This window comes from Tribolium madens, unplaced genomic scaffold (assembly GCF_015345945.1).
Source record: "Tribolium madens isolate multiple individuals breed KSU strain unplaced genomic scaffold, Tmad_KSU_1.1 Scaffold_20;HRSCAF=117;Tcas5.2_LG4, whole genome shotgun sequence".
Classification (NCBI taxonomy): domain Eukaryota; kingdom Metazoa; phylum Arthropoda; class Insecta; order Coleoptera; family Tenebrionidae; genus Tribolium; species Tribolium madens.
In genome coordinates this window covers 4946691-4964187 of record NW_025400985.1, presented here as the reverse complement: position 1 = coordinate 4964187, position 17497 = coordinate 4946691, and the positions used below count along the sequence as shown (strand labels likewise).

Here is a 17497-nt window from a genome sequence, read left to right as displayed (position 1 = left end):
ATAGCATGTTCGTTCACTAAAATATTTTTTGAATTTATTTTGGACTATTTTTTTGAATTTTTTTTGGAAATTTTTTTAATTTAAATAATAATGCAAAATTGTAGAAAAGCTGAAAAAAAATGTTTATCTCATTTTGACAACGAGTAGACAATGTTCAGAAACAATATATACAATAGTTCCTTTAATTCTTTTGTAAAACTTTGATCAATCTGTCCCCGACAACGGTGTGTTGGAACAATTTAAAAATTTACAGGCCTATGAGGGGTACATTAAGCTGTAAAAACACCTAAAAACATTAGTCTCTCCATCAATTTTAGTGAATACGCGGTAGATTTATTAAAACAACGAAAAAAGTTACTTTTTTCTCTTTTCTTTAAATCCATGTTGAGGATCAAAAAAATTTTTCCCCAAAAACTCATAAAAGAATCTTATGGGACATTTATTCCAGCAGTTTTTGACTCTACCCTTATATTCTCTGTGTAGTCATTGGTTGCTGAGATATCGGTGATCAAAGACAAAAAGATTTTTTTTTTCATTTAAAGTCAGATATCTCAGCGACAAATTGACGTTAAGAGAATATGAAAAAAGCGTATTAAAGGTGAACGAACATGGACTATGCATTGACTTAACTAAAAAAAAATCGCGATCTCCATGGACCGAAAACAAAAAAAATTAGATTTTTTTCCTCACGATATTACTTAGGATTGCGTGGTAACAGTACAACAGAAAAAAAATACCAAAATATCTCAAAACTAAAAACTTAAAGCTTCAAAACAGTTTTTTTCTAATCTAAATACGACCATTTTTAGATGAATTACAGCCTTTCAAAAATCACCAAAAAATTTAGGAAAAATTTTTGTTTCTTTAATTTTTGAAGTAGTATATTACAGCTGATGATGTCAGCAGACAAAAGTAGCAGTAGTGAGACATCCTGTTAAACTAAAAAAAAAAACAAATAAGCAGTGAATAATTTTTATTTCTTCAATAATTCATCCAGATCAAGTTTTTCGAGTAAATACTCAATTCTTTGAAGTCTATCGTAGATCACCTTCAAAGAATAGGGGGCTTCAGTTTCCTGATTCTTGTTAAGAAATAAATCTTTAAAGATATTTTGCAGTAAATCGATAATAGTTTGATCACGAATGTATTGTTTATTTCCCGGATTATCTTTTACATAAACACATCCGTAATTATACGGTTGTATGACTAAAACCCGATCTTTTGTAAAAACATTACACATCCGAAGCAATTTCCTAAAAAACCTTTTACAAATTTTATAAGACGACTCTCGGTATTTTCCAAAAATAACTCTCTCAATATTTGTGATATAGTGCGCCCGTTCTTTTTTATCAATAAATTGAGCTTCTTTTTGAATTTCTTGCAAGTCACTGACGGCCAAACCAATTAATAAATTTTGCAAAATAATCCCTATCAAAACAATAAACACAACATAAATAATGTGGCTGAAAATGGGGTTTGTTGAAAATTGTTGAGGGTAATTTGAATCCGGATCACCGGCAAACATCGTAGTCACATCGTAGAGTGTTTGGAAGAAAACATCCTCGTCAGTTTCACGCAACATGTAGAAACAGAAAAAGAAAGCCATGACTGGAAACACATAAAAAATCATATATTTGCAAAAACTAATGCAGATTTGTTTGAGAATAATAACCTTGACCGTGAAAAATGGAAGATTTCCCAATTGCATAAAAATGCCCAAAGTCGAAGTAAGAAAAACGATTGAAAAAGCGACTCGTAAATTCTGATTAAGTAAAGTTTCAAACCAACCGGCTGCAATAATGTATACAACTCCTGCGATTAGAATAATATCGATGATATTTTCCACACGTTTGATGTAATCGGTACGAAAAATCAACATTTGTAAAAATTCAAGCATGAACATCAAATCAACCGAAACTATTAATAAACTATTAGACGTCGTAGAATAAGTTGAATAAGCAAATCCGTAAAATAAAAGAGATCCATATGCGATAAAATACAACAATAAATTCACATAAACCGCCCATCTGAATCGACGCCACTTCACAGATAAATAGCTCGATATTACAGGATGGTTCAAAAGATACGTCAAATTTTTCAATTTAACCAACTGGTCAAGAAATTCGGATTCGTGTACGTCACTCTCACCATTAACTCCAATCAGAGACTCGTAGTTAATTTCAATCGCAAATTTTTGTTTCTTGTTCCGCAGTTCGTAAAGCATGTTATCGATATCTTTCTCATTTTTGGGAACATTTATACAATTGTCGAAAAACTGCTCCAAAACACTGGCCTCAATCGAATGCATTGGAGTGAATCCGAAAAGATCTTTTTCCGTCAAGGGGGCCCCCAATGACAGCAATTCAAGAATATTTTCAGAGCATCTATAATGAGTAGCGTAGTGAAGAGCAGTTCGGTTGAGTTCATCCTTGGCTAATAAATATTTCGAAAGTTTTGACTTGTCATATTTGTGCAAGTGTTTCAAAACCAATTCCATGTATTTATCAATTCGGGCAAAATTCTTGACATTCTTGTATTTGATTTGTAATTTGATTAGAATGTCTTCAGGCAGTACTAAATCTGGGTTTTCTAGAAGTAGTCTAACTATATCTTCGTGATCTTCTTTGATTGCAATCATAATTGGCGAATTTGTGTTTTTTACGAAAGTTTTGTTGGGGTTTGCCCCTTTGTCTAAGAGGTGTTTAACACAAGAAGTCAGTCCTTTGGCACAACACAATTGGAGGAGAGTACAACTGGAAAAAGCTTCATCACTACCATCAACATCGTTGGCTTCTTCTTTGCTCAAGTCTAGTTTTAAGAATTCTTCAACTTGTCTGAGTTTTGCCAACTCAAATGTGTTTTTCACTTGGCAAAATTTTTCACATTTGTTACACTCTTCAAAAATTGCGACTAATCTCTTGTCTTTTTTTATCAAATCCAGTGGTTTTAATCCATTGGAGTCAACCTGATCAACATTGACACCTTTCTGGATTAATAATTGACAACACTCGTAAAACGTTTCGCTTCGTTTTCCATATTTCAAAATAACACTCAAGGCATTATTTGAGTAACTCTTGAAATAAGTCTTGTCTTGCCTAAACGGGTATTTGCTTGGCACATGTTTGGAACAATACACTAATGAATTAGCTTCTTGAACTGTGAGATGTTGAACTATTGCTTGCAGTTTCTCGGCGTTTGCATTTACAGCCGCATAATGAATCGCTTCCCAATGATCGTTTTTGGTCGGTTGGGTATAATTCGCTCCTAAATCAATTAAAGTCGAAATCGTTGCACCTTTGACGTCGTGCATGGAATTGCCATCGTTGCAGGCGATTATAAAAATGTTTTGATTGTCGAAGGGGTGGTGATATTCAACCCAGAGTAACTCATTGTTGTGTTTTAGAAGCTTTACTATGGCTTTTATGTCGTTGTTCCGGACGTATTTCAGCAACTTTCTTTGTTTTTCTGATTTAACTAGACGTTTACTACAAATCATGATTTAGGTACTGAAAATGATACAATTATTTGGTAGAAAAACATACAAAAAAAAATATTAATTACCAATGAAAGGGAATAGCACATACGTTTTGCTAACAATTTGTGACACGTTATTCTGATATCAATTTATACACGAGGTTCTATTGATAACAGAGATAATTCAAGGGTAATATTATCTCACTGCTGTAGGTACATATTATCATAATTTGGAGTGTTTAATGGTTTACACATTAATGTGACAATTATTTACTTGAAATACCTTTGTTATAATTATTTCGTTACGTATTTCAGTTGAGATAAGCAACAAATTTTAAAATCGCAACGTTGATAATAAGTTACAGTCAACAATTTTAACTCTAATGTGAATAAATTACTACACTACTCCAAAAAATTAAAGGAATGGTGATTTTTAAAGGCTGTAATTCATCTAAAAAATGTCGTATGTAGATTTTAAAAAAACCATTTGGAAGCTTTAAGTTTCTAGTTTTTCGATCTTTTAGCAAAATTTTTTTTTCCACGGTTTCCACGTAATCCTAAGTAATATCGTAAGAATCGAGACTTAAATCAGGAAAAAGACTTTTCAAAAATTCAGAAACTGATAATGGCGTCCATAAGAAAATCCAAAGTTGAGTGTTGTAAATCTGACATCAAGAACGCCTTGGAAAATACGATGACAGTTTTAGATTCCTTGTTAAAAAGTGTCTTAAGAACGTCCTAGTTAAAAAATTACAAATTTCCGTTTTTTTCTAATAATTCAAAAACTAAAACTGACACATTAAATGTACTTTCACATAATTGTTCAGCATAACAATGCGCAACTTTGCCCTAATTTAACCGGCCTCGTATCTCTCACTGAGATCCCCATGGTAAAGCTCGAGAAACAGACACCCTGTATTGTTTCTGAATATTGTCTAATTTTCATAAAAATAAAAAAAACTTTTTTTTTAACTTTTTTTACAATTTCGCATTAGTTATTTCCTAAAAATAATAATTATTTATTATACAAGACGAGAAAATTTAATTTTATTTCGGTGTCAGCCGAGACGCTAATTTGCTCGAAAAGATGATGAAAATTTTATCGTCGTGTACAATATAAAATTTTATTCAATCCTCACTAATTTTGTTGTCAATTTGTTCGATATTTATTAAATGTCAAAGTAAAATTAGCAACTAACAACCGCAGATATACAACAATGGATGTATTTTTTATCATCTAGACGATAAAATTTCATTTTAACATAAAGAAAAGAGTAGGTAAAATTTAATTTTAGATTGGATAAAAAAAAATTAAACAATTTTTTTTCTTGACAAGTTGTAAAAACATTCAAGAGCAGTATTGTGCTTAATCGTTGAAAAAAAAATTCAAAAGAAAGTTTTAGATGTTTTTTTATATGTAAAAAAATCAAGAAACAATACTGATTAATTTTCGAAAAAAAAAATTATTTTGTACTCAATGTTAAAGAGTGCTTTTATCAACTAATTTCGATAGATAAAGTAGTCTTTTATCGTCTACTGAAATAAAATAATTTTTATCTACTGTTTATATTCAAGAAATTCGGAGAGTACAAAAAAAAACGAAATATTATACACGACGATAAAGATTGTTTATCTACTCTTAAAAAAAATCTCAGCGACAAATTGACGTCAAGAGAATATGAAAAAAGCGTATTAAAGGTGAACGAACTATCCGGCCTATGCATTGACTTAACTAAAAAAAAAAAAATTCCCGACATCAGTGGACCAAAAACAAAAATTTTTTTATAGGATTACGTGGTAACCGTACCAAAAGATATCAAAACTAGAAACTTAAAGCTTCAAAACTAAATACAAATCTAAATACAACCATTTCAAGAATCACTAAAAAAATTTGGAAAAATTTTTGTTCCTTTAATTTTTTGGAGTAGTGTATAAAGCATTAGTTTCAAGTTAAAATTACCACTAACTTGAGAAAAAGTAAGATTTTGTGTTATAATACTAACTGCCAGGACAAAAATGTTAAAAACTTTTGAAAAAAATTAATGATTTCGCTGAATATTTTCAAAAATTTATCAACCTTATTTTGTGCAAATATAATTAGATAATATAATACTTAAAAAAAAATAGAAGTATAATACCGTTTTCATTTTCATTTGATGTTTGCAAATAAAGTTACCGAAACTGCAATTGACAACAATACATTTTTACGCTCAAAGTGAGCGGAAATTAGGACCACAATTTCACGTCCTAGCCACTCGCAAAGAAATAGTTTAAAATTAGTCAAATCTATTTTAATTAAAATTTAGCTGCTTGCATTTCAGGTATGTGCCGACAACCCCAAAGTTTAATTTCTCCATCTTCGCCCCTGCGATCAATTCGCAATAACTAAAGTTTTAATATCAGAATATTTAGTCCCATTACCTAGCACCTAGCGTAATCCGCAAAGTTTCGATTCCACTTCATCAGTAGACTTCCAAGGCTTTATTCCAGATTTATGTTTAAACTAAATCGTGAAAATTTGAATCGACTTGTTTACAGGAAATAAATCCACAAACAGGAACCAGACTGGACTGTCCATGGCCTTGGTCTGATAAACTTCCCCAAGAAGATGGCTATTGCTTGCAACAACGACAACAAAGGTCGCCTAGGTTTGTCCCAAGGCATAGGGTAGAGGACTTGGGTAAATTTTTACTTTTATATTTGCATAGCTTACCACACAGAAATTGTTCATATAAATAATTCTAAATTACAAAAATTCCCAGTAATTATTGTTTGCAAAGCTATTGTAATATTTTTATCTATAATTATGATTAAGGCTCGGATTATATGCAAAATGCATATTTGTTATTAAGAGGTATATCAACAAAATTGTAAGTTTTCTATGCATGTCTAATGTTTTTTGATTAAAATAAGTCAATTAAAAAATGCATATTTTGCATATTTTGGCAACTTCGTGCATATTTTAGGAAATAATGCATATTTGTGCATATTTTCTTCAAATCACAAATTTCCGATTAAAAATTTCAGTTCAAGTTAAAAATTGGAGAATTTAAGAAAAATGATCCGATTACAAAATATGTTAAAGAGAAAACAACCAGTAATTCGAAAGCCAAACTCATAGAATTAGTACGTGTTTCCTCTTTAAATTCATTTTATACAGGGTGAATATGAAGTTTAGAACCAAACGGTTTTTTTTTAATTATTTGCCTCTGGAAAATAATAAAATTAATATAAAATAAAGTAATATACAAAAATCTGACCGTATTTTCAAAACGAAATTTTGTTTTGCTTTGAGTTATGCGATTCTTTTTTGTCAAAATTGTAATTTATGTATTTTTTTTTAAATTAATAAAAAGTGATAGTCTCTAACACAGTTGTTTTTGGGAGAGTATACAAAACATTTTTTTAGTGGGTTTCTATTTAAAAAATAATAATTTTTGTAGAACTAAAAAACAAAAACAAAAAGTTATAAAAATTTTATTCTTGATAAAACATTTAATTCATCAATTAGTTTTTAAAAAACTAAATAGTTTAATCAAAAAATGTTTGGTTCCATACTTTTTATTCATTTGGTATAAAACGAATAAATCCTTTTATGTGGATAAGTAGTTGCCTTCAAATGAATTTTAGCAAAATTGTTTAAAGTGATACAATAGTAACTTGACGGTAACATGTGATCTGCAAAGTACAAATTTCTTAGAAAGGCTTAATTACTAGATTATAAAAATGGCTTGTCTGAGGCAAAACCAATTTATTTATTCTCTTTCATTCATCGTGTGTGGTTCAAGATAACGAACATACAAACTTTATAGTGTATTCCAACTTTGATTTTTTATTGTTAAAAGTTTTGCATATCGATGCATATTTGGCACATGTTCGAGCATATTTCTTAATATTTTGTGCATATTTTTGTGAAAATACGTGCATATGTATATGCGCATATTTTACGGATTTTTCGTGCATATAATCCGAGCCTTAATTATGATCGTTTCCGGTGAAATCTTTGAATCTATTCTCAGACGCCTTCGAAAACCAGATCATAAGAATCTTGAACAAAGTCCACGCCAGCATCGACAGAAACGAGCAGCGGCTCACAGAGCAAGACAGAAGAGAACTGACAGAATTGGAATGGAAGCAGGCATCCATTGTCTTGGACCGACTTTTGCTCGCAGTGTTTCTCCTCATCACCATCATCAGTACGACGACGATATTATGCAGAAGTCCAGCAAACGACTCGGCTTCTTAGTGCAAATCGTTAAATTTATGGACAAAGGTTTGGAAAGAGCTTCCCTGCATAGCGCAGCAAATGTGTTCAATCGCAGAAAGGGAGCCAACGAAATCGGTTATCACTTATTGGTTGTATCAATGTGATAAATTAATAATAAGGCGTACTTTGTCGTGACTAGGTGTACATACATTACTCCTAACTTACACGAAACGAAACACTTCTAACGGTCTAGTAACATTTTTACCGAAGTTAGACAAGAAAAACTTTCGTGTATTCCATTCAACAGCTCTGGGACTTTTTGTGGATACTCTCTAATTAAATGAAGTTCACTTTGTTGAATTCGCTCAAAGCTTTTTCATTAATATCTAGAGATTTTGTTTTAAAAAATCACTGATATTGTTTCAATCCCGGCGCATCCACCATTTTGACAACCCAACTGCGAAATTTTACCAGATTTAGGATAATCGAAACACTTAAGATTTGTCTTAAGCCACCAAAGCTCATTTTATGCGATTTTGTAAAGTACGTCTTGTAAGACGAGAGCAATTATTGTAATAATGGACATCATAACCAGAACGTGCATTATATTGGGATTAAAACAGACAAATCTTAGTGAATTAATTTCCGCACTTAATTGGGGACAAAAGTTCATAAAACCAATTAACCCGCTTTAATTTTTGCTTTGAGAGGCCCAAAGACATTGATTTGTTGATTTTAAAGATATCATTATGCTGCTGTTATCATTTTTACCTTTCACTTGTGAAATGCAAAAAATCCCTTGAATTATTAATTCGAAAACTCGGTGTAAAAGAAAATATTTTATCTTAACGGCTCAACAATGCGATATGATAATTTTAAATTGCGCGAATTTATTTCAGAATAATAAATTACAGCATAATTACTTTTGTCCCATTTTATTTCAAGAGCTTCATTACTGTCTAATGTTACCGCAGTCTTAAGGAGGAAAAAATTCAATTCGTTTCAAACGTGACTACGAATAAAGAACAAAAAACAGTTTTCTGTCCAAGATACACATTCTATCTGTTGGAAAATATTCTTGTATCAAAATAGCTAAATTTATATCCTTAAATAAAAACCAGCCACAAAGAGTGACTATGACATGGGCTGTGAAATATACAACTCGGAAATCGTAGATTCACCTTTTGACACAATTTTTTTTTATTTAAATGTAAGATTAAAACTCGCAGTTTTAATAACGATTCCTGTTTAATCTTTCGCGTGATTACGTTGTAAAAGAGAGAATCAAAGAAAAGCATCTTCCCAATACGTACAGTACTTTTTCATTGGACCAGTTTTTTACGCTAAATGTTCCGTGACCTGTAAAGAAACACACTGATAGACATCTAGGGCCAAAAGCTTATCTTTTTGCCGTTTCAAAAACTTTGGTAAAAGTGTTGCTACGTAATTGTAAAATTGATCAGAATTAAATTTACGATAAAAAAACATCATGTAAATCTTAGTCTATTTCTAGCTGTTTGTTTTGTAATACGTTGTAGTAAGCGTTAAAAAATAAAGCATTCAAGTTGTTACACCAAATCACTTAATTACAAAAAACACCAGTTCGAAAGTTTAAAAAATTATTATTGAAAATTTCGTAATTTACATGCCTAATTAAAATAAAAGATTCAAATATAAATACGAAAAAAAGTCTTAAACATGCAATTGTGAATCTTAAACAAATCTTGATCAAATAATCCTAATCTATAATTTACACAAGAATATTGTACATCGATGATAAAGCAAAATCCAAAAACAGATTCTTCTAATATCTACAGCTATCAGTACAACAGACTAAATAAAATATTCTCTAAAACCTAAATTAATTAACTGTATCAGTAATACTCTGCCTCCAAGTCGCATGAAAGGGAATTTTGAGAATCTTAACCCTTGTCGTTGGTAAACTTTGCAGTAACAATTTTTGTAGGTTCGGAAGTGGTAAGATTTCAACTTGTGGTGGATCGTGTGCTGGTGGTATAGCATCATATTTGTCCGTTATTAAAGGTACTGGTTTCAAAACCGGGATACTATCCCCATTCCCGACCGCTTTTTTATCTTTCTTTTCCTTCTTATCGGGATCTTCGCACTGGTCGACGAACAACTCCGTTACACGTAACAACTCCAAAGTAACTCCCCATACAAAATGCGACAACGTGCTTTGCAACCTCAGCACACCTCCTAACACCATGTGATTCGTCGTGGCACTTTGCGAAATGTAAGTTGGAATAATCAACAACTTTTTTATATTACTACACGCTCCTAGCGCCACATCAAACCCGCTTTTTATGTCGAAATTAACCAACTCCAACTGCTCCAAATATGGCATTTGTCTGACAGCATCTAAAATCTCGAACGTATGACACTCCCCTTGACCTTTCTCCAACCGCAATTTCTCCAACTTTTTCAGTTTTATCAAAATCTCGTCGCCGAAAGTACTTGGAAAATCGTTACATTCCCCTAAATCCAGAGATTCGAGATCTTTCAACGCCGCTATGACGCTCAAACTCATTTTATTGAGGTCCTTAATTGAGGTCAATGAGAGATGGGTCAGACTTGTTAATTCTTTGAGTGATGTAATATCAGACGAAAGGGTGAGACCACTCGTCGATTTAAGTCGCAATTCTTTCAAATTTTTGAGCAATGATAACTTATCAAGACTCATGCTTTCGCATTTTATTGTTACAGCGTTTATCACCTCCAAGTCTTTGTTGGTGACGGCGAGTTGCTCAACAACGGACGCCGGACATCTGCAAAAAATTAAAAATGAATACAATACAGTATGGATGGATTATTTATTTCACTAGATATAAACTCATACCTGCACAGCTCAATTTTCCTCAAAGTCTGCACCTTTTCAATGACTCTGGAGAATTCTGGCCAAATATCATCGCCACCATTCGTCGGCAGCAGCATTTTTCTCAAATCGAGATGCACAGTTCCGTGCTTTTTTAAAGTATTTGCTAGCCCTTCAAAACTATGTACTTGAGAATTTTTCATCCTAACTGTTCGCCATAACGACGGATGATTCGCAATATCCCTCCACATGGTGCAAACACAACCCGCCCTTAACAAATCTTGTACTTTCAGATACTGAAAAACGTATAAAAGTGTGTTGTAGCCGTAGGAAAGATTCTGTAGATAATTATCCATGAATCGGGGTTCTTCGTGTTTGTCACTAGAGGTGCTGTTTAATTTGGCGGTACGTCTGGTGGTTCTTGGAGATTCAACAGATCTGTAACAAATTTTCTTTTTGAATGAGGATCAAACAAAAGATTGACAAGCGATAAGAAGGAAAGTCAAACAAAAAAATCGTTTGACGGCCCTTTAGTAAGCATAGCAAATCATAAGAGCGCTAATGTATTGGAGCAGTTTTTGCAAAAAAAAAATGATAAAGGAACGAAAGGTGGGATTGTGGTTCGCCTGAAAATAAAATCAAATTAATGACGTCACAAAGAAACTCACTCTAGTTTGTTTTCTTCAGGTTGAGATTCTTGAATATTGTCCGGTAGTACCTCATCGGTACTTTGAGCCGGCGCTTCGTCTGAACTAATTTGAGTATTTTTCGGTGATTGTTCCTCAACCTCACCACTAACCGACTCAAAATTCGTCGGTTTAGTCACAGTCGGTGACACCGAAACAACATTATGTTTCGGTATTATTAAAAACTTCCGACCAGCTAAATACTCAACATATTGAGGTCTAGGTGCCTCAATCGGTTCATTTTCTTTATTCCTCATATTATCGACTTGAATAGTCGAACTGTGAGGTAACCATGTCGTCACCGAACCGACCAAACTTTTGGTTTCTGTCGCCGTTTGAGTAGGATTTTTGCTCTGTTTCGTTGGCACGTCTTTTGGTAAGGGAAGCAATCGGGGCATGTTTGGGACTCCCCCCGAGATGGAAGTATCCCGTTGGGGTGAATCTCCAGGCCGTGGTATTCGTTGCAAAGTTGGCAGTACTGACGACTGGGTCGTCATTGATTTCAGGGTATTTATGGGTGTGAGAGGTGGAAGAACAATTGACGCAGATGTTGCGACGCTCTGACCATGCTCCAGTTGGCAATTCTGCAGAACAAAAAACCACTAGTCAATGCACCAACTCAACGTCTCATTCAATGTGCGAATTAATTCCCGTGAAAACACCTCAACTGGATTAATAAGCACATCAGCTTCCCTTTTTGGCACCAGTCGATGCAAAAATTACACTTTCTATTAGAAAGAAAACTGAAAACTTTGTACAACAATCAAAATAATTTTAAAGTTAAATAAGATTAAAAACCTAAAATTTCCTGTAATCTAATTGAATTTTTCATTATAAAATGTAGCACTGAAACGCAACAATTTTTACCCCCTTTTTCGTACCTTGCAAACGTAGGCTTGGATCTGAATATGCGACGATAGTCCAACGCACTCATAATGGTATAAACATAGGCAAATGCGACATTGGAGCGTCGGTACCATACCCATAACACCCTGGCATCGAATCGAACAGGGTTGACAGGGTTTGCCCTCCATTTCTACACTGCAATACGACGGTGGTGAGGGATTTGGGAGTTCGAGAGGGAACGGGTGATTTATTTTTGAGTGGAAGCAAAAAACTACATCCAATACAATTAACAAAAAACAAGAGCACACCTGAAACTAAATTTTTGCATAAAACAATCAATTAAAATTTTGTTTCAAGTGTTTTCTGTGAGGGCATGCGCTAGGTGACAATTTAATTGATGACTACTCACTTGGGTAGGGCTTTTGAAGTGTTTTTTTTAGAAGCTGCGCGTTTGGAAAGGGAAGGTTCCACCTCCATGGGTTCTTCTTCCACTTTGCCTCTTCTATCAGAACGGGTCTTGCTAGGTGGCAACTTAACCTGCAAATTCTTTCAAAAATTAAGAGTTTAGTATTTTGATAAGAAATAAAAAGTTGCCATGGCGATGCAAACATGAACCAAATGGAGATGCAACGAAAACATGATTAAAAAACACAAAAATATAAAAATTAATCTTAAGGTTTAGATTACCGATTTATCGATTATATTAATCACCGCAATCCGAATTGAATGAAAAATACGTGTCAAAAATAATTTGTTTGAAAAAAAAATACAAAACGTTAAGATAAAAACAATACAAAAATCTTAACCAATTACATATTACTCATTAATAAGGCTCGGATTATGCACGGAAAATCCGTAAAATATGCACATATACAGGTGCGCCAGAACTCGCGCCCCCGAGAAAAATTTCAAGATAAGATACCAGGAACATGGAAAAAAATTGTATATGTCAAAAAATTTTGCCATTTGACATTTTTTATGTTTATTTAATGATACTGATAATTTTGTATAGGTTTTTTTTTTACAGTTATTTAATAAAGGTACAAAAATTCTACCAATAAGGGCCACAAATAACATTGAACAGAGTTACAATTTAGGACACAACTTCATTGTTTCCTCTTTTAATAGCCTATAGCAAAAAAACTTGAAAAATTATTTTTCCAACAGAAATACACAGAAACAAAGTGCAAAATTTAAACTCATAACTTCGAAATATTTATAGATGGAATTTTTTAAATATTTTTTCCATGTTCCTTGTATCTTAACCTTAATGGCATTTTTCTCTGGGGCGCGAGTTCTGTCGCACTCTGTATATGCACGTATTTTCACAAAAATATGCACAAAATATTAAGAAATATGCTTGAATATATCCAAAGATGCATCAATTTGCAAAACTTAACAATAAAAAATCAAAGGTGAAATAAATTTTTATCATCGAGTACACTAAAGTTTGTATTTTCATCATCTTGAACCGCACACGATGAACGAAAGAGAATAAATGAATTGGTTTTGCCTCAGATAAGCCATTTTAACAACCTAGTAATTAAGCCTTTCTAAGAAATCTGTACTTTTCAGATCACATGTTACCGTCAAAATAAAATTACTATTACATCACTTTAAACAATTTTGCTAAAATTCAATTGCAGGCAATTACTTATCCACATAGAAGGCATTATTCGTTTTATACCAGGTGAATAAAAAGTATGGAACCAAACATTTTTTGTTTAAACTATTTTACTTTTAACTAATTGATGAATTAAATGTTTTATCAAGAAAAAAATTTTTCGAATTTTTTTGTTTTTGAGTTCTACAAAAATTTATTTTTTTTTAAATGGCAACCCACTAAAAAAAATGTTTTGTATACTCTCTCAAAAACAACTGTGTTAGAGGCTATCTACTTTTTATTAATTAAAAAAAAATTACATAAATTACAATTTTGACAAAAAAAAATCGCATAACTCAAAGCTAAACAAAATTTCGTTTTGAAAATACGATCAAATTTTTTATATTACTTTATTACATATTAATTATTATTTTCTAGAGGCAAGTAATTAAAAAAAACGTTTGGTTCTAAACTTCATATTCACCCTGTATAAAATGAATTTAAAGAGGAAACACTGAGCAGGATACTAATTCTTTGAGTCCGGCTTACGAAATACTCGTTGTTTTCTCTTTAACATATTTTGTAATCGGATCATTTTTCTTAAACTGGCCAATTTTTAACTTAAACTGAAATTTTTTATCGGAAATTTGTGATTTGAATAAAATATGCACAAATATGCACGAAGTTGCCAAAATATGCATTTTTTAATTGACTTATTTTAATCAAATAACATTAGACATACATAGAAACCTTACAATTTTGTTGCAAATATGCATTTTCATATAATCCGAGCCTTACTCATTAAAATAAACCAGAGCTCTAAAACTATACCTTGATATTGCCCAAATTCCGCCCCGACTTCCTCGTCGGTTGCAGCGGTTCCGGTTCTGGAGTTTTAGGGCTTAAAACCTTCGGAGTGCCCCCTTTTGGAGTCCCCACCTTTGGACTTGCCATTTTCGGACTCAAAACTTTCGGCGTTTTGATCCCCCCCTTCCCAGGCGTCTTTTTATTCCACGCTTTCGCATCCCGAATAATTTCTTTTTCTGGATCATCCAGACCTATTGGTTCTTTATAGAAAGTAAAATTATCCACAGTTAGTTCTCTGCCTTTTAAATTTTCCGCAAGCTCGCGCATAGATCGTACTTTTTTTCCTGTTGGAGTGTAGTAATAAATATCTCCATTTCGTTTATTGGGGTTATCACTGGTGGCTCTGTAGACCAATTCGCGTTTCCAGCCGTACAAAAACGGTTTGCGATACTTCGGGTCTGATATGTCTATAGCTAGTCTCATTTTTTTCGCTGCTGGACTGTCGCTGTCCGTGCGCGACTTAAGTGATGTAACGTCCGAGATATTTGCCATTTCATCGTCTTCAGCTTCGTGTTCGATTTTTTCATGTTTGTCGCCGTTTTCGTAATTGGTTTTATGTGATCGTGATTGAGGCGATAACAAAATATCACTGTAACGCTTATTTGGGATTCGTGCCCGTTTTCCTTTACCCAAAGTCTGGATTGGGGGCATTGTTATGTCTACATCATTGAGAATAGTGTCATCTGCAATCATAACCTAAAAAATTTATTTTGACATTTAGAATTTTTACCCTTCTCTGGCGCTTTTGGAGGCGATTCTTGAACCGATGTGTCTTTATTATCCTCAGGCGCACTCTTTTCTTCAATTTTACTCTCACTCACTGTTTCATCTTTCGCTTCAGTCTTTTCAGGAGCATTTCCGTCACCTTTTTCGGTGTTTTCCATCGACGGGTCGACGGTTTGCTTCTCTTCATTATTATCATCACTTCCTCCTACATCTGCACTATTTTGAGTGGTCCCACTATTTGCACCTTCCCAGTTTGTATCAGACGGCGTTTTGGTAATAGTTTCATCGTTTATGACGTTATCTGCAGTACTGGATGAAGTCCCTTCTTCCGAATCCTTTTTTTCGGCCTCCATGTCGCAAGACGCTACAATTTCACGCAAAAAAACTTAATAGCATCAAGCATACGTTCCCCAACGATTCAGTCCATGTCAATGGTAGCAGAAGCGTCGTTCTGCATTATGTTGTTTCACAACTAATTGCAATTCCAAGCACGGTTTCACCAGACCACGATTTACAGTAAAACGAATGATTGTTAAAAAGTTATCGATTTCTTAAAAACAATGTAAAATTGTCAACATTTAAGCACATTTTTTACATCTTCTGCAGAACAGTGCACGATTTGATGTTTGAAGATGGCAGCACAAGCGACAAGCGTGTGAAACTGGGAAATGGCGGGCTACATCGATGTGGCTAAAATATCGACCGGATTCGACTTAATAATTTTTTTATAAAGTTTGTAGTAAAAGAGATTCTAGTGTAACCACTCACAAATCAGATTTTTTACTTTATAAAAATACATTTCAATGGCAGTGAAATACGTAATTTCACATTTTCGTAGTTTGCGTCACCCTAAACACAATTTTTTCATTTAAGAAAAAAATGTCAAAACTTTTGATTTGTGTTTTTTTTTTAATTTTCTATTTAACAACAAATTGTTTCTGCTTGTCAAAAGTCAAAATATTAAAAGGACAAAAGAACAAAAATTGCGTAAGGTTATGCAACTTTATATACAGCCAAACTTTATGGCCTGCATACATAAATCTTACAATGAAAATTTCGTTTATAAAAATAAAGCTATAAAGAATTACTCACATTCAAATAATAATAATATAGCCATTTTTATATTAAATGAGCAAAACGACTGTTTTTAACGCAAGAATAAAAAATACTTCAAAATTTAATTACAATGTTTCTGTCTGTGCGTGAAATGCTGTGTGTGAAATGAGCTATATTTCGCACCCTTCGCGTCTTGATTTCGATGTGTGAAGTTTAACTTCACACATGATTGTAGAAAAAAGTAATTGTAATGAAGATATAATAACTGTAATTTTTTTAAGTTGAAAAATCACCTAAAATTTGTTTTAATTAAATAAGTATAAAGTAGCTTTCATCGTCTTGTGCCTACTTCTGTGTAAATTTCATGGCCTTGACTTGGTATGTACGATCATAAGTGTGATATAATTGTTAAAGTGACATAAAGTAAGGCTGTTTTAAAACGTCACTTTGCAAAATTTTTATTATTTTATGAAACGTTTGCACTCTTTATTTGTGGTTTAGTTAATTTTTGCAACCAAAATTTTACATTAAAAATGCAAACTACAGCAACTAAATTAAAAAATCAAAATTGAAAGGGTTTCAAACTCCCTTCCTTATTTTTGTATACATCCTGTATTAGTTTTTTTGTATATGTGAAAATACGGAACTTTTACAACTTAAAAATATGTAACTTCTTTATGAAAATAACAAATAAATCAACAGTCAATTGATGTATTTATTTAACAGTTTTCTTTATCTAAAAATTCTAGGAAATCAGTGGATACGATCTAAAAATCTCAAACCTCAAATCATTTGTAGTAACATTTGATAATAAAATTCCCGATCATTCATTGATAGAGTGAATAAAAAAGCGCGTTATAATCATGCTTAATTGAAAGTAATGAAATAATTTATTTTGTCTTGTAAATAAGTAGGTCTAATTCGTCTTAAGCTATAGTAATCAACTGTCTAATTAGTAATTAATAGCCAATATCCTAGTCCTAGTGGTTTTGTTGTTAAGGCATAATAAAATCCTCTGAGAAAATTTTATTGCCACCCAAGTTTGTAACAATTATCCACCAATTAAACATGCTTTACGATCTCGTTTACATTTATGAAAAATCACCGATTAGGGCCAAGGCATTTCAAAAGGCATTATTAAAACAATATTAACTTTATTTACATAAACATTAACAGTGGCAGCTCAAGCGCTGTAAAAT

At 32.7% G+C, this 17497-nt stretch overlaps 3 protein-coding genes across 4 annotated transcripts in view; 1 reads left to right on the top strand and 2 right to left on the bottom strand.

Annotated features, from left to right (window-relative positions):
• Nucleotides 1-9246, top strand: part of LOC123005862 (neuronal acetylcholine receptor subunit alpha-7-like) — a 31146-nt gene extending 21900 nt beyond the window's left edge. The window contains exons 8-9 of the mRNA XM_044399876.1: nt 6013-6154; nt 7494-9246. Coding sequence (XP_044255811.1) covers nt 6013-6154; nt 7494-7720 — 369 coding nt within the window. The 3' untranslated portion in view covers nt 7721-9246. The remainder of the gene's footprint in view (nt 1-6012; nt 6155-7493) is intronic.
• LOC123005859 (transient receptor potential channel pyrexia-like) lies at nt 966-3611 on the bottom strand. The gene is made up of 2 exons (XM_044399873.1): nt 3562-3611; nt 966-3506 (listed from the first exon to the last, which is right to left on the bottom strand). The coding sequence occupies exon 2, from the start codon at nt 3494-3496 to the stop codon at nt 974-976; it is 2523 nt and encodes an 840-aa protein (XP_044255808.1). The 5' UTR covers nt 3497-3506; nt 3562-3611; the 3' UTR covers nt 966-973.
• Nucleotides 9247-9287: 41 nt separating the features above from the next.
• On the bottom strand, nt 9288-15879 carry LOC123004636. Of its 2 annotated transcripts, none has more exons than XM_044397982.1 (7): nt 15247-15879; nt 14481-15199; nt 12456-12592; nt 12082-12241; nt 11183-11784; nt 10539-10952; nt 9288-10467 (listed from the first exon to the last, which is right to left on the bottom strand). In XM_044397982.1, the coding sequence occupies exons 1-7, from the start codon at nt 15593-15595 to the stop codon at nt 9543-9545; spliced, it is 3306 nt and encodes a 1101-aa protein (XP_044253917.1). In that variant the 5' UTR covers nt 15596-15879; the 3' UTR covers nt 9288-9542. The 2 variants fall into 2 exon arrangements, with proteins under 2 accessions (XP_044253917.1, XP_044253918.1); XM_044397983.1 differs by having other exon boundaries at nt 12456-12583.
• Between the last annotated feature and the right edge of the window lie 1618 nt (nt 15880-17497).